This window comes from Hemiscyllium ocellatum, chromosome 30 (genome assembly GCF_020745735.1).
Source record: "Hemiscyllium ocellatum isolate sHemOce1 chromosome 30, sHemOce1.pat.X.cur, whole genome shotgun sequence".
NCBI lineage: Eukaryota > Metazoa > Chordata > Chondrichthyes > Orectolobiformes > Hemiscylliidae > Hemiscyllium > Hemiscyllium ocellatum.
In genome coordinates, this window is record NC_083430.1 from 31,005,015 (window position 1) to 31,033,003 (window position 27,989).

Here is a 27,989-nt window from a genome sequence, read left to right on the forward strand (position 1 = left end):
TCCAACACATGGCATTTATTACAATTTTTAAAATGTAATATGTCAAACACTAAATTAAGGATTACAAATTAAATGCAACATGTTCAACATAAGTATTTTCAAATTAAAGATCTGCAGTTGGTATTCTTCAATTACCCAAGGTCAAGGAGAAACAAACAATATATTCCATATAAAATTTATCCTAATGTTAATGGCTCACGCTTCTTGTATAGTCAACCAGTGTGCTTGGAGATCTTTTAGAAAGTTAGGAAAATTTACACTGGTAAAAGAAAAAAGGAAGTACAGTATAAATGGCAGAGGAGGAACTCGAACTGAAATGACTTAGAAAGACAAAATGCCATTGAACTGTGAAATAGATTGGGAGCAGTCAAAAAAATTGCAACTTGGGCCATGTTTCCTGCAAAATCTAGAGGACGCCAGAATCACCAAAACGCTTTCGAAAACGGGTATCAGCCATTTCCAAATGTAAATGGTGATTTCTAGAGAGTATTCCAGTTTGAATCACGATTGGTCATTTAGAAACGCGCTCACATTAACCATGGTTGGTGGTTGGCAAGGAAGATGGCGGCTGACATGCGACTTGCTGCAGTTTCTTAAACAAAAGAAGTTTACAAATCTGATCTTCAACCGCCGATGCTGTCCTTCAGCGGCCTTTACTTCGGGGGGAAAAGTATGAAAAGTTGCACTGAGTAAACCTCACAATGTAAGTCACTGCTTATCTTCCCGAGCGGACTACCCCAGGTCTGGAAGGCACCATCATCGGCCGGTGAGGCCCCATCATAGGCCCCGGCATCATGGGCATCGGGCCCCCGATAGGCGGCCTCATCCCGGGGCCTACTAGCATCATACCGGGAGGCGCGGGGCCCATCATCGGCATCATGGGCGGCCCTCCCATCGGGGGGCCCGGTAGGATGGCAGGCCGCGGCGGTGGGACACCGACATTGCCGGGAGGCGGCGGGATAGCGGCCCCGCCGGGAGGAGGACCGGCCGGCGCCGGAAACGGTGCGGTGGGCGGGATCTTCCCTTGGCGGAAAGCGGCGGTGGTCTTATCGATGAGGCTCTGGGCCTGTTCTTCCATCCATTTCTGGTAATAGTCCTTGACGTTCTCCTTGTGCTTGCGGCCCTCGCAGTGGGTCTTGCGGACAGACGGCGAGTCGTGTGTTAAGTAAGTATCGCAGTAATCGCAATAATACTTCGGCATGTTGTCGGCCGGACGCCGAGGTGGTGCGCATGCGCTGGGCCCGCCACGATCCTTTATATACCTATCTCTGCGTCACTCCATCTGACGTCACCACGCCGAAGCTATCGTGGATCACGTGATGTCCGACCCTAACGGGCATGCGCATCTCCAGCTGTTGTCGGAGGGTGGATCCAGTATTGTTTGTGATCGTCTCTATCGGTGGCTGAGTAAGTATGGATTCCTCGTATAGACCGGTTTTTTTAAAGTTTAATCGTTTAACTCACAGCTTCGTAGTAGACGTCGTCGTTGCTACTATTATAAATAGACATATATTGAGGCGTTACTGGAGCATTAAAGGGTCGGCACCGCTTTGGGTGGAGCATGCGCACTGGGAAATGTAGTTTTCTGGAAGCTGTGTCTTCAGCTCCAGGGAAGAAGTGAAATTTCTGCAGGACTACAAATCCCGAGAGCACCGTAAGGCCGAGCCTTTCGCTTCTCCGGCTTGTCTCAGTCTAAAATTTGTCATGGCTTTACATCCTCCTCCAGGAATATGGCTTTACATCCTCCTCCAAAAATAACCATGCTTTAAAAACAGGGTTATTTCCTATCGTATCCAGAAGGTAGTGGTAAAATAAAGCAAAGAACCGCGAATGATGATAATCTGAAACAAAATAGAAGTTGCTGGAAAAACTCGGCCGTTTGCTTTCTCTTCGCAGATACTGTCAGAACGGCTGATTTTGTCCAGCGATTTCTGTTTTTGTTTAAGAAGCTGTACGTAGTTGCTTAAGGAAATGTTATGCCTCTCGATGATATTTATGCCTTAGGCAAATTTCAGTCTCTAATGATACTATATTTAAGAATATTTATTCTAAATTGGAAGGAGCTAGAATGGATTTATTTTCAATGTAGTAGGTAGATTTTTAAAGTATGCTGACGTACCAGAACTGATTTTTTTTAAATGAAGAAGTCAGAAGAAATAAGAACTGACAGAATCATAGAGTCACAGAAATATACAGTACAGAAACAGACCCTTCAGTTCAACTTGCCTATGCTGATCAGATATCCCAATCTAATCTAGTCCCATTTGCCAGCACTTGACCCATATCCCTTCAAACCCTATACCCATCCAGGTGCCTTTTAAAAGTTGCAATCGTACCAGCTTTCACCACTTCCTCTGGCATCCTCATTCTATTCACACACCACTCTCTGCGTGAAAATGTTGCCCCTTGGGTCTCTTTTATATCATTTCCCCTTTCATCCTAAACTTATGCCCTCTGGGTCTGGACTCCCCACCCCAGTGACCTTGTCTATTTACCCTATCCATGCCCCTTGTGATTTTATAAACCTCTATAAGGTCACCCCTCAGCCACTAAAGCTCCAGGGAAAACAGCGCCGGCTTATTCAGCCTCTACCTATAGCTCAAATCCTCTAACCCTGGCAAACCCTTGTAATTCTTTTCTGAACCCTTTCAAGTTTCACAGCATTCTCCTGATAGAAAGGAGATTAGAACTGCATTTTCCAAAAGTGGCTGAACCAGCATCCTGTACAGCTTCAATATGACCTCCCAACTCCTGTACTCAATACTCTGACCAATAAAGGAAAGCATACCAAATGCCGCCTTCACTGTCCTATCTATCTGTAACTCTACTTTCAAGGAACTATGAACTTGCACTCCAAGATGTAAGCCATTTGACCCCTTAAGCCTGATATTCAATACATGGTTTCTCATGTTCATTTTCCTGCCCTTTTCTTAACTCTTGATTTCCTACTCATCAAGAATATTTATCCTAGCCTTTGAACTTTGTAGACTTAGAGGATAGTTTGAGAATTAGGGCCAGACTGTTCGGGAGAGATATTAGGAAGTACTTCTATACACCGTGGTAGATGTTCAGAACTCTTCCACAAACAACAGTGGATGCTGGATAAGTTGTTAATTTTAAATCTGAGCTAGAGACATTTCAGGTACGCAAATGTATTACGGGACATTATACAAAGGCAAATATTTGGACATAGGCCACAGATCAGTCATGCCATCATTAAATGGTAGCATGACAGGCTCAAGGGGCTGAAGGGCTATTGCTATATTCTCAAATGTACACGATGACTCTGGTCCACAGCTCTCTGTGGCAAAGTATTCCAAAGGCCCTTCATTCCTGATGAACATAATTTTTTTCTGCTTCTCAGGTGCTGCTTGACCTGCTGTGATTTTCCAGCACCACTCTAATCTTGTTACAAAGTTTGTCAACCTTCTGTTGTGAAGAAGTTCCTCCTCAACTCAGTCTTAAATTGGTGCCCCTTAATTCTGAGACTATGTACACTGATCCGGGACACACTCATGAGGGGAAACATCCTATCAGTATTTATCCTGTCAAGCTTTTTAAGAATCTTGTGTGTCCCAAAGATCACCTGTCATTCTTTGAAATTCCAAACAGTAATATTGAACTATTGAACATTGCCTATATTACATTATTGAAACTGCTTATTTATATGATCAGCTCAACGAGTTGATCTCGTGTTGAATTGAGCATATTGCATGATCATTCTATCTTATGTTTTCACAAACCCTGCATTCTGGCACTTTATCCCTGTCCTCAGTCTGTGAGCTGAGCTTATGGTCTCATTTTCTGTGTTATGACTTGCCTGCTCCGATAACCCATCTGATACAGAAATCGTCATTCTGGTACCTCATTCTATATTTTAATAAATTATAATCATCTAGAGCTCTGCTCATATCACCCATGTCCTTGCTTAAAAGTTTGATTTACATATTTAATGCCTTCATTGTATAACCTCCTTAATTCCTGCATCTTCCTTTGCAATCCCTGGAGTCCTTCCTTTTATTCCTTCCATTTGTGCATACTGTTTGAACCCTACCATTGATACATGTATCTTCACTATTTGGGCACCAGGCCTTGGATTATAGAGTCAGAGTTGCACAGCATGGAAACAGAACCTTCGGTTCAACTCTTCCATGCTGACCAGATATCCCAATTTAATCTAGTTGCATTTGCTAGCATTTGGCCATCTCTCTCTAAACCTTTCCTATTCTTCTATCCATCCAGATGCCTCTTAAATGTTGTTGTCTCAGCCTCCACCATTTCCTCTGACAACTCGCTCCATACATACACCGTGCTATGTGTGAAAATGTTGCCCCTTAGGTCCCTTTTAAATCTTTCTCCTCTTACCTTAAACCCATACCCTCTAGTTTTGGACTCCCCCACTCCAGGGGAAAACACCATAGCTATTCACCTTATGCATGCCCCTCATGATTTTATAAACCTTTAGAGGTCACCCCTCAGCCTGCAATGCTCCAGGGAAAATAGCCCCAACTTATTCAGCTGTAGCACAAGCCCTCCAACTCTGTCAACATTCTTGTCAATCTTTTCTGAACCCTTTTAAATTTCACAATTTCCTTCCTATAGCATGTACACTAAAATTGCATGTAGTATTCCAAAAGTGGCCTAACCAATGTCCTGTACAGCTGCAACATGACCTCCCAAATCTTGTAATCAATACACTGACCAATAGGCAAGCATACCAAACACTTTCTTCACTATCCTATTTACGTGAAACTCCTCTTTCAAGGAATAATGAACTTGCACTCTAAGGTCTCTTTGTTCAGCAACACTCCCCAGGACCGTAGCATTAAGTGTATAAGTCCTGTCCTGATTCACTTTTCCAAAATGCATCACCTTGCATTTATCTGTATTAAACTCCATCTGCAATTAAACTCTATCTACTGCTCCTTGGCCCATTGCCCATCTGACTAAAATCACTTCAAACTTTCCTGGCTACAGTCGTTTCTGCATGAGATTGTCCTTGGAGCCTAGTCTTGGGCTAACCCTTTTGTCATTCTTTGTAATATCTCCGAGTTATTTTGGTTTCTGTTTGTGAAGTAATTTGGGGACTTTTAATTTTGATGTTAAATATGCTAGACAAATGCAAGTTTTTTTTTCCCTCATTGAAACTGTCTGCTTTCCAGAACTCTTAAAGTTATTTCAAGTGATTTTTTTTTGCCTGAATTTAAGTGGCTGGAGACTGTGTATTTGAGTTGAAGTTGTGGAGATAATGTGATTTTAAGTAGTGCTTTCCCCTATTTATTCAACTCTGATTAAGGCACTTTTTTGGAAAAGCTCTGCCTTTAAACAATAGGGCATCAGTTAGAGCATGGAAACATGCTCTTCAGCCCACTGTGTTTATGCTAATCAACAAACATCAAAAGACAGTATCACCATTTACCTATGCTTGGCTCATGGCCTATTATACCCTGTCATTTTAAGTACTTGTACAAATGCTTCTTAAATGGGTGGCACAGTGGCTTAGTGGTTAGCATTGTTGCCTCACAGCACCAGGGACCCAAGTTTGATTCCAGCCTCGGGTGACTGTCTGTGTGGAGTTTACACATTCTCCCCATATCTGTGTGGGTTTCCACTGGGTGCTCTGGTTTCCTCCCACAGTCCAAAGGTGTACAGGTTAGGTGAGTTGGCCTGCTAAGTTTTCCTTGGTGTTCAGGGATGTGTAGGTTAGGGACGTTAGTCAGGGAAAATGTAAAATAATGGGTAAGGGTGCGGGTCTGGGTGGGATACTCTTCAGAGGGTTGGTGTTTCATTGAGAGTAATTCCCTACAGCAGCCTCTCAGCACATTCCATATGTCTTACCACCTTCTGGGTGACAAAGCCTTTCCTCAGATCTTCTCCTAAACCATTTGCTCCTCATCTTAAACTTCTACCCTCTGGTCATGTACATGTCTGCTGGGGGAAGAGGTTCTTTTGATCTACTCTGTCTATGCCTCCTATCATTTTGTATAACTCAATCACATCTCCCCTCGCCCTCCTCTTCTCCGAGGAAAAGAAACCTAGTCTATTAAATCTCTCCTCATAGCTGAGACTTCTCAACCCAGGCAACATCCTGATGAATCTCATTTGTACCTTCTCCAGTGGAATCAAATCCTTCCAACAGTGTGGCTTTTACTAGTTTTTGTACAGGAATATCTAAAATCCTTACTTCTCCGCAGCTCCTATTATGTCATTGTTATGAGAATATACTGTTCAATATTCTGGAGTTCAAAGAGGCTGGCCTCAATTTCTGCACAATCAATTCTAGCTGTCTTCTGTAAATGAACAAAACTGTCTCTTTTTACTTCATCCTCAGTTCCACATTTCAAGCCACTTGCAGAATTGGATGTACATTTCACTTTCTTCACTGAACTAATTAATGTATGGCAAAAGATATAGATCGTGGTACAGATCCACCATATGACATGTTAGCATATCTTGTATTCCATCTTGTGACCCATACCACAAAGTTATCCTAAATTCCATATGAGCTAATTTTGCTGCTAACCTATCCTAGTGGTACTACAATAAATTCTTTCTGGAAGCCCTCTAGATGTATCTCTAACCATTCTGGTGACCTCTTAAAAATGTCTAATTTCGTACAATATGGTTTACTATCAGATTAATGGAAATTTGTTCATTTTTCTTAAGTCCAATTATTCTCCCCACCAGCTTTTCTTCAAACTTGCAATCAACTCCATTAGTTTCCTTTTCTGTCTGTGAAAATGGGCACAAAGTATTCATTTGAGTCTGAATTTTATTTTTGTCCACATTCCCCCTTTCCACTTTCCAGAACATTTTTTTTAAAGCTGGTAGCTTGAATGGGGCTTTGTTTCTTTTCACATTGCTTTTTATGCCTCCTACATTTCTTTTTGTATGTATTGTTGCTTATTTTGTAGTTCTCCTAGTCTGCTGTATTTTTGCTTTACATTCCAATTTTGTGGGACTTGTGTTTAGCTTCATGTTCTCTCTCACCTTATTTGTTGACCATGGTTGAGTAACTATCTAAGTCAGGTGTTTGCACCAAGGATGTAAACTGGTTTTGTACCATAGTGAATATTATTCAGCATTTATCTTTAGGTTTACCGATGAGCAATTTGGCCCAATTTGCTGTGATCCTCCCTCCGTTCAAAACCTTGCTTTGTGATTCTGTTCTCAAAAACACAAAAGTCAGGAAGTTATGCTAAATCTATTTAAAATAGTTCATTCCCAGCTGGTAAAATGTCTTTAATTTTGGACACCACACCATAGAATCATAAGGATTTAGACAGTATACTAAACAGCTTGACCTGGAATGCTCCATGATTTGATGATTATAGTTGATCTATGTGACTGTAAATTGTTCCACATTGGACAACAAAGAATAAGAGATTTTAAAGATTCAAAATTAGTAAGGATTTTGATGGTGGAAATAGAGAATGTGTGTCCAGTGGTGGAAAGGTTAATGAACAGATTGCACAAATTTGGAAGCAGTCAAGAGAACCAGAGGCAACGTAAGGAAAATTGTTTTTACATAATAAGGGGTTGGAATTTGAATGTAACAGCTATTAATGAAGAGAAAAAATCAGCGATATAGGGAAAGAATGGAGGAATGAGGCTAACTGAATTATTCTTCAAAAGATCAAATGTTGACTGAAGCAACCGAATGTGTTGAACAATTCTGGTTTTATAATATTTATCAGTTTGAATATATATGTGTTTAGTTGGAAAAGAAAAACTAGGTGTAAAAAAAACTTTTTTCTGGGCTTGCAGGATGTCTGGATTTCTAGATAACATCAGATGTCCAGAATGTGAATGTATTGACTGGAGTGAAAAACGAAATGCCATTGCATCAATGGCTGCTGGTGTGTTGGTATGTATCCCTGCATTATTGCTCTGTAAGAAATAATTATAGATTTGATGTTTCGGAATAGATTAGGTGCAAGATTTGTCCCTGATGAAGAAGCACTAATAAGTTGATGTTGTAACTAAGCTCTAGAGCATCTTGTTCTCACCATAATCCTTATAATACCACCTGTTGCACTATTTTGCGCTCTTCCACAATTAAGTAGTATCCTCATCACTTGAATATGCGTTGATATGTTGATTCAGGAATTGATTATTCTAGTTGGTCCATGCAACTGATTCAGCATTTAAGTAGTAAGTATAGTAATAGGTAAGTGCACACTGTTTTATGGGTTGGTTCAGCCAAGTGGATCAGCTGCTAATTGAAGTCTACTCACTTTTGTGCAACACCAATCATTTTTTCTTCCCCTCTCCCTCCACTCTTCAAAATTTCATAATTTTTTTTATCCTGAAGACGTTAATACCTTGGATTTGGCAATTGCATAGATGCTGGATATTGGTTACTGCTTTACTCGACTAATATTCAGAAGTAAGTCTTGGCATATGTTTGACTATAGGATAGTTGTAGTTAAGCCCAAATCCCATTCCTGCCCAATGTTGTATGTATTTTTTTAATTCATTCACTGGATGTGAGTGAAGTCAATGTTTATTGCCTATCCTTAATTGGAGCAGGTGGTGTTGACTGCCACCTTGCAATGTAAGAGTACCTGCAGTACTGTTAGGAAGAATGGTCCAAGATTTTGACCCAGTGGCAATAAAGGAATACAATATTGTTCCAAATCAGAATGGTGTATGACTTGGAGGGGAACTCGCAGGTGGATCTGATGCCTTCATATTGGGAGAGTTTATGGCTTTGGAAAGTGCTGTCAAAGGTTGCTTATAATATGATCAAGAACAAGTATCTAGTAACTTTATCACAACCTATAAGCTGAGGTAAATAAAAAAAAATGATATTGCTGTCTTGGTTTTAGAACAACTAAATTTGAAGGAGAGAAGTTGAATCTTCTGTGTTAACGAACTTTGTGTGAACACTTCTTTTGCCCTGTCTTAGTCCGTTAATTTTGTTTATAAGATACTTTATTTGTACACTGAAATATGGCTGTTTGATTTGATGAAATTGAGTCATAAATTTTATTTATATGATTCAGTTATTGAATCTTGAAGTATTTTGTTTCTTTAGTTTTTCACAGGCTGGTGGGTTATCATTGATGCTGCTGTGAAGTACCCTGAAATGGACAAATTCAACCACTCCTACCACACCTGTGGTGTGATAGCAACACTTGCATTTCTCATGTAAGTAAAAGTGGGCTTTAGCTGTCTTGAAGGTGATGCCAGTTCCCCATTACCACCATACAGCCACCCCAATCTTGTAATTCTCATTTCTGCTATTTTCATTGAGTTTGATATGGTGCACCCTTAGGTCCTTGTTCTCCAGTTTTGTGCAGTCAATTCCTGATAAGTATAATTGAATATTTACTTGCATTAAAGGTGCTATATATTGAAAGTTATTTATATTTGCATTTATTATTTCTAATAAGATGTGCCGCAATATAAGACCACAAGAGTCACAAACAGAAGTCAACCATTCAGCCCTACTTCAACTCTACTTTCATTTCTTATCCCCTTAACCCTTGTCTCCCCACTGATTAAAAATTTGTGTATCTCAGCCTTGAATATGCTTAAGACCATAGACCATAAGACGTAGGATTGGAAGTAAGGCCATTCGGCCCATCGAGTCCACTCCGCCGTTCAATCATGGCTGATGGGCATTTCATCTCCACTAACCCACATTCTCCCCATAGCCCTTAATTCCTCGAGACATCAAGAATCTATCAATCTCTGCCATGGATCCATTCTCTACAGCCTTCTGCAGTAAAGAATTCCACAGATTGACTATCTTCTGAGAGAGAAAAAAATGACTATGCTTTAAGTATAAATTGTAAATGGATCCAGAATTACTTAAGAATAGGTGATGCTCATTGGACTTGATATTTAAGAGCTTGGATTCTCTGGTTAAGTTTATGCCTGGGTGTCCTTGGAGAGGGAGCACACAGTACCCATCAGTATTCTCTATGCCTTTTAGAGAGAGAGATAGGTAGGATAGGATGGGCAATACAGTGCTTTATTTCCCCCTCCAACTCCATTTTGATTTAGCGCCTTCCTGCTTCTTACTTTGCGCACCCCCAAAAAATATGATAATTTGCATTGCCCGTGGTGGGCTTTGCTCGAAAGTGCTCAGTTGGCTACGTGGGGGTTTTCACTGGTGGTGCTTATTTAAAAATGCAAAAAGAAGTCATGGTAATTTTGATGGTGGGAAGGTCACTCAGTTGTATGTGACAAACCTTCTGAGTAAAGGGGGAAAAAAAGAACTTGGATAGGTGTTCTTGTGATGCAATGATTGTGTACCTACCTTGGAGCAAGCAGGTCCAGGTCCACTACTCCTGAAGTGTGTAATAACAGCTCCGAACAGGTTGGTTAGAAAACATCAAGAGCTTGTGGTCCAGTGGCAGCGTCTCTACCTCTTTATCTAAGCTAAAAGACCTGTGTTCAAGTCCCATCCATCCCAGAGATGTGCTTTAACATCTGTGAACAGCTGGATTAAAATTGTTAGGGGCTTTTGTGGTGCAGTGGTAGTGTTCCTACCTCTGATCCAGGAAGCCTTGGTTCAAATCCAGCTTGCTTCAAAGGTGTGTCTTAACATCTCTGAGCAGGTTGATTAGGAAATATATCAAGCAGGTTTAAATTAGTTGCATAAACACGTGGAGGTAGTTTAAAAAAAAGGTGAGTTTGTAGTGTGGCCAACTGAAATAAACGTGAATTCGGTTTCTAAAAAGAAGTTATGGCCACTAATGTTTGGAGATACAAGTTCAAATCCCATCATGGCAATAGTGAAGTTTCAAATCAATTATTGTAAATAAAAGCATGGGTTAGGCTTACTCTTGTGGCACTTTAGTAATGTGTTCCTACCTTTTGAGCCAGGAGGCCTGCCTGGGTTTGTGTGCCGCAAATGTGTTGCTGGTCAAAGCACAGCAGGTTAGGCAGCATCTCAGGAATAGAGAATTCGACGTTTCGAGCATAAGCCCTTCATCAGGAATAAGAGAGAGAGAGCCAAGCCGGCTGAGATAAAAGGTAGGGAGGAGGGACTAGGGGGAGGGGCGATGGAGGTGGGATAGGTGGAAGGAGGTCAAGGTGAGGGTGATAGGCCGGAGTGGGGTGGGGGCGGAGAGGTCAGGAAGAGGATTGCAGGTTAGGAGGGCGGTGCTGAGTTGAGGGAACCGACTGAGACAAGGTGGGGGGAGGGGAAATGAGGAAGCTGGAGAAATCTGAATTCATACCTTGTGGTTGGAGGGTTCCCAGGCGGAAGATGAGGCGCTCCTCCTCCAGCCGTCGTGTAGTTGTGTTCTGCCGGTGGAGGAGTCCAAGGACCTGCATGTCCTCGGTGGAGTGGGAGGGGGAGTTAAAGTGTTGAGCCACGGGGTGATTGGGTTGGTTGGTTCGGGCGGCCCAGAGGTGTTCTCTGAAGCGTTCCGCAAGTAAGCGGCCTGTCTCACCAATATAGAGGAGGCCACATCGGGTGCAGCGGATGCAATAGATGATGTGTGTGGAGGTACAGGTGAACACCTGCTTTAGAGGTGTGTCATAGCATCTCTGAACTCGTTGATTTAAAAGAAAATTTAAAACTTGATTTATGGGTGTTGTGGCACAGTAGTAGCGTCCTTACCTCTGAGTCAGACGACTCAAGATCAAACCCCACCTGCTCCAACAGTGTGTAATAACAATTCCGAATAAGTTAATTAGAAAATATTTTTGAAAGAAGAGTTTGGTTTTTCACCACGAGTGGGTTAGCTTCCAGATAGGGCATGGATTCAGAAAGAAAATATAGAAATTGGTGTTTGATGCTCAATTATAGATTTGCAATAAAACCGTTCTATATAAATGCGAGGTGCTGCATTTTGGGAAAGCAAACCTTAGCAGGACTTATACACTTAACGGTAAGGTCCTAGGGAGTGTTGCTGAACAGAGAGACCTTGGAGTGCAGGTTCATCGCTCCTTGAAAGTGGAGTTGCAGGTAGATAGGATAGTGAAGAAGGCATTTGGTATGCTTTCCTTTATTGGTCAGAGTATTGAGTACAGGAGTTGGGAGGTCATGTTGTGGCTGTACAGGACATTGGTTAGGCCACTGTTAGAATATTGCTTGCAATTCTGGTCTCCTTCTTATTGGAAAGATGTTGTGAAACTTGAAAGGGTTCAGAAAAGATTGACAAGGATGTTGCCAGGGTTGGAGGATCTGAGCTACAGGGAGAGGCTGAACAGGCTGGGGCTGTTTTCTCTGGAGCATTGGAGGCTGAGGGGTGACCTTGGAGGTTTACAAAATTATGAGGGGCATGGATAGGATAAATAGACAAAGTCTTTTCCCTGGGATCGGGGAGTCCAGAACTAGAGGGCATAGGTTTAGGGTGAGGGGGGAAACATATAAAAGAGACATATGGGGCAACTTTTCCATGCAGAGAATGGTACGTGTATGGAATGAGCTGCCAGAGGATGTGGTGGAAGCTGGTACAATTGCAACATTTAAAAGGCATTTGGGTGAGTATATGAATAGGAAGGGTTTGGAGAGATGTGGGCAGGTGGGACTAGGTTGGATTGGGATATCTGGTCAGCATAGACAGGTTGGACTGAAGGGTCTGTTTCCATGCTGTACATCTCTGACTCTAAATATCTAAAAACATTTTGTTATCTAATTCAATGTGTGGATATTGGTCTGTTAGGTATTAATAATTCTTGTGTTTATCAGTGTTTTTAGAGGCCTGCTTTCTCCTGATCCAACTGAATACAGTAGAATGTTTGTTGCATATCTTGTATTTCAAATGTTAGTGCTAAGATGAGGTCTTTTCTTTTAATTTAACTTTTCATGATTGTATAATTCCTTTTAACATATGAATTAAGTAAACTATATGTGTGCGCAAAGGAACTTTTGCTTTTTTCTAACCAAGTCTTGAGGATTTGACAAAATATTAAGATTAATATGTATAGAGAATAGAATAGATTCCCTACAATGTGGAAACAGGCCCTTTGGCCCAGCAAGTCCACACCGACCCTCTGGAGAGTAACCCATCCGGACCCATTCCCCTACCCTATTATCCTATATTTAGCCCTGACTGATGCATGTAACCTACACATCCCTGAACACTATGGGCATACCAAACTGAGAAAGGAAGCGGCAAAAGTCTAAAATCAAGTTGAACTTATTCTATTTGGATATTTAAAATATAGAATTTGTTCCAACAACCAAAGATATTTAATTTAATGTGGTCAATTATGATATTCTGTGAAGAGCTGAGGAAAATATAATCCCTTTAATAGGGTGTGACAGATTTAAAAAAGGATACTAGAACTTGTTAAATTTTTGAGTTCTCTAGTACATAAATAATGTTGGGATACAATAGAGCAGGATGTTTAGGAATTAATTTTTGTTTGAGCACAATTATTGTCTATTTGCTAAGCATTAGATTGCTTAATACTTGAAAAGATTCAAACCCTGAGGAAAATTGAACATGGTAATAAATACAGAGGAACCTCGATTATCCGAATATCAATTATCTGAAAATCAGATTATCCGAAAGAGATCTCGAGGTCCTGATAGAAACATTACATCAAAGACGTGTTTCCAACAGTGATTGCGTCTTTTGTTTGCAGTGATTAAACAGGCACCGTCTCCAAATGACTGATCACCTGCCCTCGCCCTCGCCCTCTCCACACTTTGCCTGGAGTTCTACACCGAGGTGTACCCTCCCCTCCCATCCCCTGTTTCCCAGGAATAATCTCTCCACCATCGTCCTGTACAGGGCAAACATGGAACCTGTCAAAAAGTTGTGTGTGTACTATTTCAGACTTACCCCACACAGGCAGCAGCAGTCTTGGTGTACAATCCAGCTACCCTGGAGTGGGGGGAGGGGGGGGGGGGGGGGGGGGCTTGTGTGCTTTTTATTGGGGGACGGGAGTGGGGTTGGACCGGGTTGGGGGGCAGTACTGGAGGGGAGTGTGGTGGGGTGGGATGTCGGGGGGCATTGTTGGGGGTGGAGTGTTGCACAATGTCTGCTGCAGTCTCCTGATTGGGGAGCAGACTTTAAAACTGGGAGCATTTAATCGATTTTCTGAATAATCGATTATCTGAATAAAGTAGTGTCTGCCTATCTTGTTCAGATACTTTGTATTGGCTACTTCAAAAATACTCTCATCCATTTCTGATAGCCCTTCCGGGCTAGTTGCATGTCCAAGTTTGTTCTTTTTGATAAGCATCTACATTTTGTAATGGATCTAACTCTTGATTATTTCTATTGAAGGGAGTTGCTTTGTCCTGGAAATTGAATGCATAATTCTAATTAATACACTGTAACCTCCACAGTCACCTGATGAAGGAGTGGTGATCCGAAAGCTAGTGTGCTTCCAATTCAACCTGTTGGACTATAACCTGGTGTTGTGTGATTTTAACTTTGTGCATTCCAGTCCAACACCGGCATCTCCAAATCATGACTACATTAGTCAAGCATGTGTTGTGCTTGCAATGTAATGTTGCAGAACAATACATGGTCTCTGAATTGCCTAATGGAATCAGCAGGAAATCAGACATTTGTTTCATGAGCATAAGTTTTCAACCATATTCTGTGATGAAGCTTTATTTGAAATTGTTTGTTTCTTTCAGGATAAATGCTGTTTCAAATGGACAAGTTCGTGGTGATGGCTATAGCGAAGGTTGTATGGGCCAGACAGGTATTTCTTTATCATTCGAATCGATAATATGGTGTGATTTGTGCTATCTCTAAGGTTGTTCCCAGAAAGATTCTGTTCCTGATTTTTTTATTACTTTGTTTTGATTTTCGTATTGTGGATTCTCTGTAATCAAGTTGAGCCTGAATCATCTTAGTTTGATGGCTGCTTTAACAGAATACATTTAGAAACAGAAAAATGTAGAAAATAAATATATAAAGTTAGTACATTGGTGAATTGTTATACCAATTTTTCTTTGCCCACAAATGTAACCCATGAGGGTCGAGATATTCTTGTCCATCTTTCATCAGAATTTCTGCTGTTGATTTGTATTGCCCAGTGAAAGATATGATTGGTGCTCCTGCTCACTTTATGGCCAGCCAGATGTCTTTTGTGTATTTATTTATGCAGTAGATTAGCAATAGGAAAACAATTCTGCTAATCAGCTTAGGAAATTTATTGCATCTATGATTTATTATTAAAAATAATCTGGCTGTCATTTTAGTCATAGCAAAAATGTACTGCTATTGTAATATAACATGGTTGCAATAGATTATGTTATCAATATTTTTCTAATCCACATTGGTTCCAACTTGTTACTTAACAGAGAATCTTCTTTCTAATGCACATGAATTTGTAGCATATTTTTGGAAATACTCCCGAGCGAGTGTCCTGCAGTTGCAAATGTATATTTTGATCAAACATGAACAGTTTTCTATCCGTGCTTGTGTATTGTACTCCCTTAAGAGAATTGATTTTTTTTTTCCAGGTGCTCGAATTTGGCTGTTCATTGGTTTTATGTTGGCATTTGGATCTCTCATTGCGTCCATGTGGATCCTCTTTGGTGGTTATGTTGTGCCACGTAAGTGAATGCAAGTAATTCCTCTAATCTGCTTTTGTGAAACTCCAATGTAATCCCAAATGCTGAAACTCAAGTGATTAAGTATAATTTATTTCTGTTGTTAGGTCACTTCTTTGTTAGTGTCTCTGAAAGCCCAAAGAGAAAGTAACAGCGCAAAAAGGTTGATAGTAATGTAATCGTTGTGAATAGTGCTGAGTGAATTTCAGGCTTTCATGTAGGTTGCTATTTAACAATGGTTGAGATTTTAAAATGGAATTTCCATTGTTTTCGATATTCCCTGAATATTCAATATCAAATTTACTGAAGTAGGTTAGATAAAGGGAAAGCAATGGATGTAATCTATTTGGATTTTCAGAAGGCATTTAATAAGGTTCCACACAAGCTACTTAATAAGATAAAAACTCTTGATTTTGGAGGCAATATGTTAGCATGTATAGAAGGTTTGATAAACTAATCAAAATCAGCACAATGGGATAAAGGTGATATTTTCAGGTAATCTGTGATTAATGGTGCCCCTCAGAGACCAGTATTGGTGCTACAATTATTCACAATATATATTAATGACTTAGATGGGGAATTGAATGTACTATAACTAAGTTTGCAGATGACATAGTGAGAAGCCAAATGATGTGGATAACAGTCTGCCAAGGGATATAGACAAGGCGAAAGTGAGGACTGCAGATGCTGGAGATCAGAATAGAGTGTGTGGTGCTGGAGAAGCACAGCAGGTCAAGCAGTATCCGAGGAGTAGGAGAATTGACGTTTTAGGCATAAGCCCTTCATCAGGAATGAGGCTTGTGGGTCGGGGCTCAGAGATAAATGGGACGGGGTGGAGTTTGGGGGAAGGTAGTTCAGAAAGCAATAGGTGGATGAAGGTGAGGGAGAAGGTAATAGGTCAGAGGGGGATGGACAGGTCCGGAGGGGTCTGCCAAATTGGAGGCTTGGGACTGAGATAATGTGGGGTGGGAAATGAGGAAGCCGTTGAAATCCACATTTATCCCATGTGGTTGCAGGGTCCCAAGGCGGAATATGACGTTCCTCCTCCAGGTGTTGGGTGGTAACAGTTTGGCGGTGAAGGAGGCCCAGGACTTTAAGGGATTAGAAGGGGAAGTTGAAGCGTTCAACCAGGGAGCGGTGAGGTTGATGGGTGCGGGTGTCCCAAAGATGTTCTCTGAAATGACTCGCAAGAAACGCAGCACAGGAGAGGGTATTAAAATCTCCCCTTCAGTTTTCAAGTGTTTTGCTGTAAAGTTATTCAGTACTTTTTAAGCATATAAGAATTGCTATGTAAATGCAAATTCTTTACTTTTGTTGGACAATTAAACCTGAAATCTGGAATATAACTGAATATGTAGGCAATGAACATATGAGACTGAGTAGTCAACATGTCTTGTGGGCAAAACTGAGAGAGTATTGAAGATTATTGGTGTGATATAAATGTGCACTATTTTGCTTTTCAGTATTTCCAGACTTTGTTTTTTTTTAAATAAAAATGTTTTCTTTCTAGAAAAGTCAGATGTTTACCCTGGTATAGCTGTCTTCTTCCAAAATGCATTTATCTTCTTTGGGTAAGCACATATGTTACAGTAATATAAATTCTATGTGAGAGCTATTTCCAAAACCTTTTAGAAAATAAAGTGCGCAGCAATTGAGTGCAACTGAAATTTAGAATCTTTTTTAAATTGAAATTTCTCTTTCACGCAGAGGTCTGGTCTTCAAGTTTGGACGTACCGAGGATCTGTGGCAGTAAATATGTGGCACTGAGGTTCACTGACTACGTATTTTGTATTTTCTCACAACTTGCATCTTGCTGTATTTAGTGTAACTTTTACTGTTGAGTTTACATGTTAACGCTGTACCATTTTTCCATTTGGAGCTCATATTTGACTTTGATATGTTTTTGGTTATTTATGGGCATTGTTAGGATGAGTGGTATATAATTATGTAGAACAGATTAAAATGTTACCTAGCAATAGTTGAACTCAAAATGGAGGATATAGTCGCCGTATAACATTGTGATTTTTTTTTAGAAAGATAGATGGGATTTTCTGGGCAAGTTGGGTTATGAGTCACTGGTTTTATTGTTGATCTTCCAGTGATGTCCTTATTTCATAATTTCCAGGAAACTAATTCATACAGGGTATAGCATACATGCTGTTCCATCAACTCTGGAAGAAGTGTAATACAAAGGTGGGCATAGTTTCACAAGGTGCTCAACTATTTCTGTCCGTGTATTCTATGCTTCTCTGGCAAGTCCTACTATGATCATTGGTCATATATTCCTCATTCTTTGTAGTATTACTTGCGTATTCATAGTCCTAAAAAATATTCCCATACTCTAATTCCCATACATGCCTAATTGTAAGGTTCATGATTCAGATATTTCTTGTCACGTAGGGAGTCAATCTCTCATCATAGAACAAGGAATAAAAGCTCTGAAGATGTCGTGCAACTGCTTGACTTGAACCGCAAGCAGCAATTAATACCTTTTGGAAATATTTTCCGACCTGATAATTGATGGCTTGATTACACTGGCAAACGCAACAAAGACAACATGCTGCATTAACCTTTCCATGCTGTTTGGAAAGTAATCCAAGTGCAAGTATTGTGCAGACAAAGCTTTCTTGAAAGCGGGAGCATCAACAATAATGCTCATGTCCAGCCGCCTCATTATTTGGCACAAATCTGCCTTGTATTTCTGCTTTGTTTCAATGTGAATTATCAATCACTGATCATAGATATTAAAATTTTCCTCCCACTACATAATCTATCTTGTTAATCTAGAAATTTAAAGTCCATTCTTTCCACGTTTTTGGAGTGAGGAAGTAATAGCTGTTGTCTTCTAACATAGGTATTCATCCACCTTGCCTTTTGTCTCAGACTCCATCCTCTAGAATAACCAGAAAATATCCAACCTGGCAGACAGTGCAGCTACTATATCTTTTTGAACATGATGAGTAGTTTGGAATTCTTATAACTATTAACATTTAGAACTTGCTGATCTCTGCATTTGGAAATTTGATCCAAGCAAAATGCCAAAAAAAGGAAACTAGAAAAAAAAATCAATTCTGCAGTACAGAAATCAAACTTCAAATAGTTTTACTTGACAGAAAGTCCTGAGTCAGTCTACATTAGTTAATATCAAACCCACTCTGCCTAGATTTACTTGGTATAACTGTCTTATGACTAGCATGAATCTAAAAAATTTGTTTTTGCAGGGTTCTAAGTTGGGACAGACCTGTTATGTTTTGGAGAGTTTGACGAGCACTTTAACCCAATTCAGAAATGCTCTGCCAAAATAGAATAGCATTAACCAGGTGTTATCCCACACAACATCTTCCTCAACTCCTGTGCTGGAAAGCAACTTTATATTATGGATATTGTTGCAGCAGAAGTTTCCAGGAAATTCCTAATATTTGTTTTAAATATAGAAGCTCCTGGATTTAAAACTAAGGTTAGTTTGTATGGCGCTTCTACACAAGCGTAAGATGTTCTGGGGGTTTTGAGCCAGGTAAATACCTTGTGTAGTTACTATCTCTGTACCTTACCTACTAAATAAGATCTGTATTGTTCAACCTCTTAAAACCCCTGTTTGCTAAAACAGTGATGTATTAGTGAACACTGCAAGATTGCATTAAAGATTTTGGTGTTTGTAAGTTGGAGATTCATGGTGAATGTCCCTCTAACTTTACTGATTTTCTTATGCTCTCCCTTTTCCAATATGAGAAGTCCAACTTGGTGGAATACATGACTTGTTATATTCTGAACAGAAAAAGTAAGTAGCAATAACTGACTTGGGTAGTTCAAAAAAAATGACTGTTAGCAGATTTGGAGAAAGCTGTGCTAATACAGTGAGGGAATATTGTAATGACAGTTTTAAGATTAAAATGAAGGTAATTATCAACATCTATCTAACATATTTAATACTGATGATAGAGAAGCTCCAGTGATCAGTGGTGGCATTCTTAGAATGTTAGTTTATGTGAAATCTTGAGATTCAGGAATTATGTTGGCAGCCATGTCCACTACAAATCATGTTGACCCCTCACATACAGACATACACAGGGTCTTTTAAGTTGTAGCTTATTAGTAATTGTTGTTTAAATATTCTGCTATAGTTGTTGCATTCCTAAAAATAAAAAAGTAAGAAGGATTCCTATAAAATGCCATAATAATATTCTTTGGTATCTAACTTCATTTTGCACAGGCAAGTAATGAAAAGTTGACTTTAGTGCAGATGTATCCTTTGAGCTTTTTTTTGCTTTATTAAAGTTACCATGGGGCTCAATCATGTATTTTAATTACTTGCTATTTTGTGTAATCAATACTTTTCATTTGTTTTAATTATGAAGTGTATGTGTAATCCATCAATTGCAAAATTACCAAGTATTAAAATCATAAATTTCAAAAATGGTGGAGCAGGAACTGGATCTATTTATTGTAGTACTTAGAACTTTCCATGTTCCTTCTGATACAAGAAGCCGTTGTTTGATATGCTGTGCCATGGAAGATAAACAATTAAATAATCAGCAAGACGATTAACTATAAATCTCTGCATTGTTGATCCTTTGACTCAGGCATCTGACCAAGACAATAATAAAGGTTGTCTCCTCATAAGGGTAAAAATGTTATTGTGAAAGTTACTCAGGGCTTACTTATATTTGGTTAATTGGCAGTTCCGCCAATTTGCAGAGATTTGACAACTGCTTTTAGCAGGTCTTGATTTGGAATACCATATGGCCCAAAAGAGGGAAGAATTTTTATTTCGAGGAAAATTTATTGGACAGTTTATAACAAAGATAGAAAAAGCAAGAAATACTCATCCGATAGCAGCTGTCAAACAAGAAAAAGAGTTAACCTTTTAGGTGTGTGACTTTGTCAGAAGTGTTATAATGAAAGGCCACAGGCTCCACAAAATACCTACAGTGTGGAAGCAGACTCCTCGATCTATCGAATCCACGCACTCTCTAAAGAGTAGCCCTCCCAGACTCTGAACCATGTAACCCCATGTTTCACTTGGTGAATTAATCTAATCTGCACATCTCTGGACACTATAGGTGATTTGCACATATAACCACTGTGGGAGAAAAGCGGAAAACACATAGTAAACCCGCATAGACACCGAGAACATGCAAACTCCACACAGTCACCACAAGGATGAAACTAACCCAAGTCACTGGCGCTGTGAGGCAGCAGTGGTAACCATTGAGTCACCATGCTGCCTCCAGTATTAACTCTTTTTCTCTTACCATGAAACCAGTCTGGAAGTCAGAGAGCTATAACGATAGATGGGTCTGTTTCTGTGCTTTTGATCCAACTTGTCCATGCTGCCCAGATATCCGAGCCTAATCTAGTCCCATTTGCCTGCACTTGACCTGTATCCCTCTAAACCCTTCCAATTCATATACCCATTCAGGTGCCTTTTAAATGTTGTAATTGTACCAGCCTTCACCACCTCCTCTGGCAGCTCATTCAATACATACCACCCTTTGTGTGAAAAAGTTGCCCCTTAGATTCTTTTTTCTCCACTCATCCTAAACCTATGCTCTCTAGTTCTGGACTCCCCTAATCCAGGGAAAAGACCTTGTCTATATACCCTATCCATGGCCCTCATACTTTTATAAACCTCTGTAATGTCACCCCTCAACCTCTGATAATCCAAGGTAAATAGCCTCAGCCTATTCAGTTTCTCCCTGTACCTCAAGCCCTACAGCCCTGGCAACATCCTTGTGAATTGTTTCTGAACCCTTTCAAGTTTCACAACATCCTTCTGATAAGAGAGTTCAGAATTGAACACAATATTCCAAAAGTGGCCTAACCAATGTCTTGTTCAGCCGCAACATGACCTTCCAACTCCTATACTCCATGCTCTTCCAGTAAAGGAAAGCATACCAAATGCTGCCTTCACTATCCTATTTACCTGAGACTCCACTTTTAAGAAACCAAGAACCTGCAATCCAAGATCTCTTTGTTCAGCAACACACCCCAGGACCTTTTGTATGAGTACTTTTTATCCAAAAGATTTTGTGTTCAGAAGAGGTGGTTTGCCAAATAAATCTCATTAATTCCATTATAGCAGTTGGTTGTATGAAGTGAATGAGTGAAAATATGGCAGATAATATTCACTTTGACTTGATAATGACTCTGAAATTAGGAGCACTTTAGCCGATTCTTAATTAACCATTTCTGACCTGTTGAGATGACCTGTACGAGAAAGCATTCATGTCACTGGATGTTGTTTGGATGTGTAATCTGTCCTAGATTATATAACAGGACCAAGCATTTTGTAAAAACATTACCTTGCAGCTGATCAGTCTTAAAAATCAATTCAAATATTTTGCTGATACATGAGCTCATTTTATACCACAAAAAGATGCCAAACTGCAAATTGTCATATATATTGCCATCTCCTTTTCCTGGAAATGAATTGGGGAACAATGAAGTCTAACTTAAACCAGGGCCGGGCATGCTCAGAGGGCTAATCATAAGTAAATTTATTTTGTAGTTTCAAGGTGGCAAGCCCGCTAATGGAAGCCTGAAACTAAATATAGGAGCGTAATCCCCAGTCGTGGATGAAGATTCAGGAGGCAGGCAGGATTCAGGCACATGGAAGACTTTTTTATTTAAGTAGAAACCACTTAAAACAAGGAGAGGGCCAAAGGAGCTTCCCCAAATCTAGCCTTGACATACAAACTTAATTATTCACTTAGTCTTTAGCTTAGATCAGAAGAGATCAATGACATGCAGTCTTTACAGTAAAAAGCAATATTCTTATACATTTTACAATAATCAAATACAGCAATAACTGTCCTTCCTTCTTTCTTCATATATCCAACCCTAAGGGACACGTAATCAATGATGGACACCTAGTCAATGTTGGGCATCCCTGCAGACAACCTCAGATTCCCATGGTCTCATAGTGTTTAACAAACACAATAATCTCTAGGCCTTGGATCTTTCTATGCATCTTATTCATTCACATTCCAAAATTACAAGCTATATTCCTTCAAATCTGTCTCAGGCTGGCTTATGTCTAAGGACAGCTTGAGTTCTGATATGATGTTAGTTATAAAGTGTAAAATTACACAACTAGTGTTGGTAGCACTTTGTGATTGGTGGGCTGTGAACAGTCTTTTTTTGTTCAGGGCATAAGAGAAGTCAGTTCTTAAAGCTAATTAATCCTCACATAGAGGTTTAAGTGTTTTTACTGGGCCAATTATACTTTCATTAATGTGGCTGCGATTCATCACTTGTTTGTCTTTAGGCATGCTCTTATCAAAAGGCTGTTTGTCTCGTTTATCTATTTTCAGCCATTTAGTGTTTTAATGCTGGGACAGGCTGTCTCATTCTACATAATCCTTGTAGGCCAATTTTTTTGAGCTGACACAGACCATTTTGGTACAAGCATGTATGGGCCACACCTACACTAAACATACCTTTTCTGCTAAATTCCTTAATCTGGTAAATGTTAACTATGACCTTGTTTCTTTATTTTTCTGCTTATTATATAAAGATAATGCTTAACCTTTTTTAACTTTGTCTCCTTTGCTACTTTGTACCTAAGTTTTTTTTTGTACCTAGGTACCTTTGTACTTAAGATGGTACCATGTGTTGCAACATGGTACACTTTTCACTCTAAGCCTGTAATTCTCTACATGTGACAATAAAAATTTAAATCTAAAATGGCTCCACTGCACTCCTAAGTATTTTACAAGTCAGCTTGGATTGTTAATAGAATAAGGAGAGGTTGTGAATGAGCACATAAGAGCATTTAAAATAAAGCTTTTGAACCCGCTCAGCCACTTAATAGCAGATATTCTACCTCAATTCCATTTTCCCATGCTCTTCCATTATTTCAAAATTCTCCAATTTCCCAAAAATCTATCAACATCTGTCTTGAATTGAATATAGATGCTCAGCCGTTGAGCACAAGTGACATCCAACTCTAAAGATTGATAGTCCTGTAAGAAGCATAATTTCTCTCTACCTCTGGTGTATATCACGTTATGCTAGTACAATGGCCCCAATGAAGCAGCACCATTTCTCAATATCTATGCTTGCATATGCTATATGGAAGTAATAAAACAGAAATCTATTATGCAGTAAGAGAAAACAACTAAAAGTGTATGTTGACACAGCAGTCTCGATCCAAGTGAACTGTAACACCACCCCACACTGAATATTCCGTGTCAAATCTTTGGCTGACAAAAATAATCACACATTATATCATCATTATATCGACAATCCAACCTCTGCAGTTGGATTGAAATTAGTACAATACTACAGAAAGACTCTAAAATGTGATAAGAACATTTGCATCACATAAGCAAGCCATATGTTCTTTTTTCAAGTGACTTACATTGCAGATAAGAATCAAAAGTGGGAAAATGTGTTTCACGATATAACAATGATGCTGCTGTTATGTTACCGAATAAAAGATAAATAAGAACACTTCTGGAGTTGAGTGATGTTGGGTTCAATGTTAAGTGGGTATATGGCTGAGTCAGGCTTATGAATTGAAATAATTGAATCTTATTGCATTTCTGATTGTACTTGTAGCATCTGTAAAATTCTCAATTTTACTAGTTTTATTTCAAATAAACCTGGAAAATAAACTGATGTTAGTTTTCAGGGATGGTGTTGTATTTGTAGAAATATAAAAATGCATTTTGTGAATGTGTGCAGTTGATCTCGATCTTTTTGCACTATGGAAATGTCAAACATCTGGAATATCTGTCTCCTTTGGATGATGTCAGATTCGGTTTTTCAGGTGTGGAAAATATTTAAAAGAAATTAATTGTAAAACATGGTATGCTGTCCTTCATTTCTAAATCTCTCTTGTATACTGTTGGCCCCCAAAGCCAGTGGTGGACAGATTAGTAAAATTTATACTGTCTACTTTTGGGCGGGGGGGGGAATCATTCACATAAAAAAATTAATATTACCAAATGACATTTTGTTAAATAAGTGAACCCAAACAGTTGCCTTTGGCAGATTATTTGGATGTGAAGGATTGATTTTGTTTTATTTGTGGATATTTTTCCACCAAAAATCCTGGGTAGAAATAATAGCACAAGCTGATTTTTCTATTCCTTTCCAAGGGATCTAAGAGGTATTACAAAACCATATAGTTGGCTGAGATGACATTATTTAACAGCACAGACCATGGAATCTTGAGCATGCAAACTTCTGGTCTGTATGACCAGCTGTGCCTATTGCGTTTGTTAAATACTCCATGAAGGAAGATTCACTTTTTCTAAATAGTTACTTCATCAAAATTTCTTCAACGTTTTTAATGCTGGCTTACAAGGTTTCACATGATCAGGAAATGCAATTTTTCACACAATCAATACAATATTTAATCAAAAGCAGAAACAACCAAGTATTGTATAAAGCTCTTGCATTTTGAAAAATGCTTATACAGTCCAGTGTGTTTTCAACATGCATGGACATGTTTCATATTACGTTTGAGCAGTGGTATCAGCAGACAAAGCCTTTGTTTGCTTAAATTCAAGAGTCCATTGTTCTTTTGTACACTTCTTGTGAAATTACTTTAACCCTTTGGAAATTATTTATCATCTGTAGTCTTGTTGTGCCCAAATAGCAACAGTGCTGGTGAATGTTTTCAAATTATTCTTGCTAAGTGTGGAAACTATATAAAAAAAGAAAACTGAATCAGCTCCATTGTCAACTACTTAGAGCCCAGCTTACAGCAGACATTAATTCTTTACAGCATAACAGCTCACAGAAAAGTTGTTCTTCACAGAATTCTTCCTTATAAAGAAAAATTAGATATGACAAAAGGTTAACCTCCCTGCAGTTCATTCAATATTACTCTGGCTGTTTGTTTTTTGTGTCATTCACATTGAAGGGCTTATGCCTGAAACATCAACTCTCCTGCTCCTTGGATGCTGCCAGACCTGCTGTGCTGTTCCAACACTACACTTTTTAACTCTGACTCTCCAGCATCTGCAATCCTCACTTTCTCCACATTGTCTATTTACCCTATCCATGCCCCTCATAGTTTTATAAAGCTCTCTAAGGTCACCCCTCATTCTCTGATGCTCCAGGGAAAATGACCACAGCGTATTCAGCCTTTCCCTGTAGCTCAATTGCTCCAACCCTGGCAACATTCTCGTAAATCTTTTCTGCACCCTTTCTAACTTCACAAATCCCTACTATAGGAGGGAGACCAGAATTACATGCAGTATTCCAAAAGTTGCCAAACCAATGTCCTGTACAGCCACAAAATGACCTCCTAACTGCTACACTCAATGCATTGACCAATCAAGGTAAGTATATCAAATGCCTTCTTCATTATCCTGTCTATCTTTGACTCCACTTTCAAGGAACAATGAACCTACGCTTCAAGGCAGGTAAGGGGACCCAGAGGACAGGAGCATTGGAGCCTCAGCCTTTGAAAGCGTCCAAGAGGTTTGAGGTTTATTCAGCTTATTTGTATGAGAGTGAGTGCTGCACAGTTGATGAGCTAATTAACCACAGCAATGTGGCACAAATAACTGTTCAACTTCGGAGAATAAAAAGGGGAAGCAAAGAGCAAATGATAATCAGAAAATTAATGAGGGAAAGATTAGAGTGTGAAAGAAAGCTAGATAAATAGGAGGAATTTCTGCGAACATTTTAAAAAGAAGGATGTACAAGATGGTACTGAGTAAATTAATGGCATAGTGAATAGATAAATGCTTGGGTTCTGATAGACCTTTAAATTTATTCATAGGGTGTGAGTGTTGCTGGGTTGGCATTTATTGCCAAATTCCTAATTGTCCTGTTGAAGGTACTGGGCGTCTGACTTCTTAAATTGCTGCAGTACATTTGACACAGGTTCCAGAATTTTGACCCAGCGACACTGAAGAAACAGCAACATATTTCCAAGTCAGAGTGGTGAGTGACTTGGAAGGGAACTTGCAGATGTGCCTGCTGCCTTTATCCTTCTAGATGGTATGGCTGTGAGTTTGGAAGGTGCAGTCTCAGGAGCCTTCATAAATTTCTGCAGTGCATCTTGTAGATGGTACCCATTGCCAATGTTGAGCAACACCAGTGGAAGGACGAAATGTTTGTAGATGTGGTGCTACTCAAACAAATTGGTTTGTTCTGATATGTAAAGGGATCTGGGTGTCTGAGCGCATGAACCATAAAAGGCCAGTACACTGGTGCAGCAAGTAATTAGAAAGCTTATAGAGTGTCATCATTTTTCATAAGCACAATACAATTAAATACTAAAGTCAGGAGATGGTCCTTCAGTTATAAAGGTATTTGGTGAGACCACATTAGAAATACTGTGCACTGTTTTGGTCACCGTATTTAAAGAATTGTATAAGTAGGCAGTTCAGAGAACTTTCACTGGACCAATCTGGAATGGGCAGGTGGTCTCATGAGGAAAGATTAGGTGTAACCACTGGAGTTTGAAAGAATATGTGGTGATTTGACTGAAACATATAAGATCATGAGGGGTGCAGATAAACTCAGGGCATGGTTAGGAACATGGGATTGGGAGATCAAAGCAATTACAGAAACATGGCTCAGGGATGGGCAGGACTGGCAGCTTAATGTTCCAGGATACAAATGCTACAGAAAGAATAGAAGGGGAGGCAAGAGAGAAGGGGGAGTGGCATTTTTGATAAGGGATAGCATTACAGCTGTACTGAGGGAGGATATTCCCGGAAATACATCCAGAAAAGTTATTTGGGGGGATCTGAGAAATAAGAAAGGGATGATCACCTTATTGGAATTGTTTTGTAGACCCCCTAATAGTCAGAGGGAAATTGAGAAACAAATTTGTAAGGAGATCTCAGTTATCTGTAAGAATAATAGGGTGGCTATGGTAGGGGATTTTAACTTTCCAAATATAGACTGGGACTGCCATAGTGTTAAGGGTTTAGATGGAGAGGAATTAGTTAAGTGTGTACAAAGAAGGGTGGCACAGTGGTTAGCACTGCTACCTCACAGCACCAGGGTCCCAGGTTCAATTCCAGTCTGGGGCAACTGTGTGGAGTTTGCACATTCTCCCCGTGTCTGTGTGGGTTTTTTCCACAATCCAAAGATATGGAGGTCAGGTGAATTGGCCATGTTCGGTGCATTAGTCAGAGGGAAATGGGTCTGGGTGGGTTATTCTTCGGAGGGTTGGTGTGGACTTGTTGGGCCGAAGGGTCTGTTTTCACACTGTAGGGAATCTAATCAAAAAAAAATTCTGATTCAGTATGTAGATGTAGCTGCTAGAGAAGGTGCAAAACTTGACCTACTCTTGGGAAATAAAGCAGGGCAGTCTCTGATGTGTCAGTGGGGGAGCACTTTGGGGTCAGCGACCATAATTCTATTAGTTTTAAAATAGTGATGGGAAAGGATAGACCAGATCCAAAAGTTGAAGTTCTAAATTGGAGAAAGGCCAATTTTGATGGTATCAGGCAAGAACTTTCAAAAGCTGATTAGGGGCACATGTTTGCAGGTAAAGGGAAGGTTGGAAAATGTGAAGCTTTCAGAA

At 39.7% G+C, this 27,989-nt stretch overlaps 3 protein-coding genes across 3 annotated transcripts in view; 1 reads left to right on the forward strand and 2 right to left on the reverse strand.

The window, feature by feature from the left end:
- snrpc (small nuclear ribonucleoprotein polypeptide C) lies at positions 1-1,228 on the reverse strand. Its single transcript, XM_060847360.1, has one exon. The coding sequence runs from the start codon at positions 1,199-1,201 to the stop codon at positions 716-718; it is 486 nt and encodes a 161-aa protein (XP_060703343.1). The 5' UTR covers positions 1,202-1,228; the 3' UTR covers positions 1-715.
- Positions 1,229-1,321: 93 nt separating this feature from the next.
- tmem50a (transmembrane protein 50A) lies at positions 1,322-19,887 on the forward strand. Its single transcript, XM_060847484.1, has 7 exons — positions 1,322-1,407; positions 7,768-7,867; positions 9,041-9,153; positions 14,564-14,631; positions 15,398-15,490; positions 16,998-17,058; positions 17,195-19,887. The coding sequence occupies exons 2-7, from the start codon at positions 7,769-7,771 to the stop codon at positions 17,238-17,240; spliced, it is 480 nt and encodes a 159-aa protein (XP_060703467.1). The 5' UTR covers positions 1,322-1,407; position 7,768; the 3' UTR covers positions 17,241-19,887.
- Positions 19,888-22,087: 2,200 nt separating this feature from the next.
- rhd (Rh blood group, D antigen) overlaps positions 22,088-27,989 on the reverse strand; it is a 55,796-nt gene continuing 49,894 nt past the window's right edge. Inside the window, exon 10 of the mRNA XM_060847688.1 lies at positions 22,088-25,142. Coding sequence (XP_060703671.1) covers positions 25,116-25,142 — 27 coding nt within the window. The 3' untranslated portion in view covers positions 22,088-25,115. The remainder of the gene's footprint in view (positions 25,143-27,989) is intronic.

Excerpts from the sequence above, each read along its gene's own strand:
- tmem50a (XM_060847484.1), top strand. The coding sequence starts at position 7,769 with ATGTCTGGATTTCTAGATAACATCAGATGTCCAGAATGTGAATGTATT. Across the intron at positions 14,632-15,397 it reads AGGTTGTATGGGCCAGACAG|GTGCTCGAATTTGGCTGTTC; the intron begins GTATTTCTTTAT and ends TTTTTTTTCCAG. Across the intron at positions 17,059-17,194 it reads AATGCATTTATCTTCTTTGG|AGGTCTGGTCTTCAAGTTTG; the intron begins GTAAGCACATAT and ends TCTTTCACGCAG.
- snrpc (XM_060847360.1), bottom strand. The coding sequence starts at position 1,201 with ATGCCGAAGTATTATTGCGATTACTGCGATACTTACTTAACACACGAC.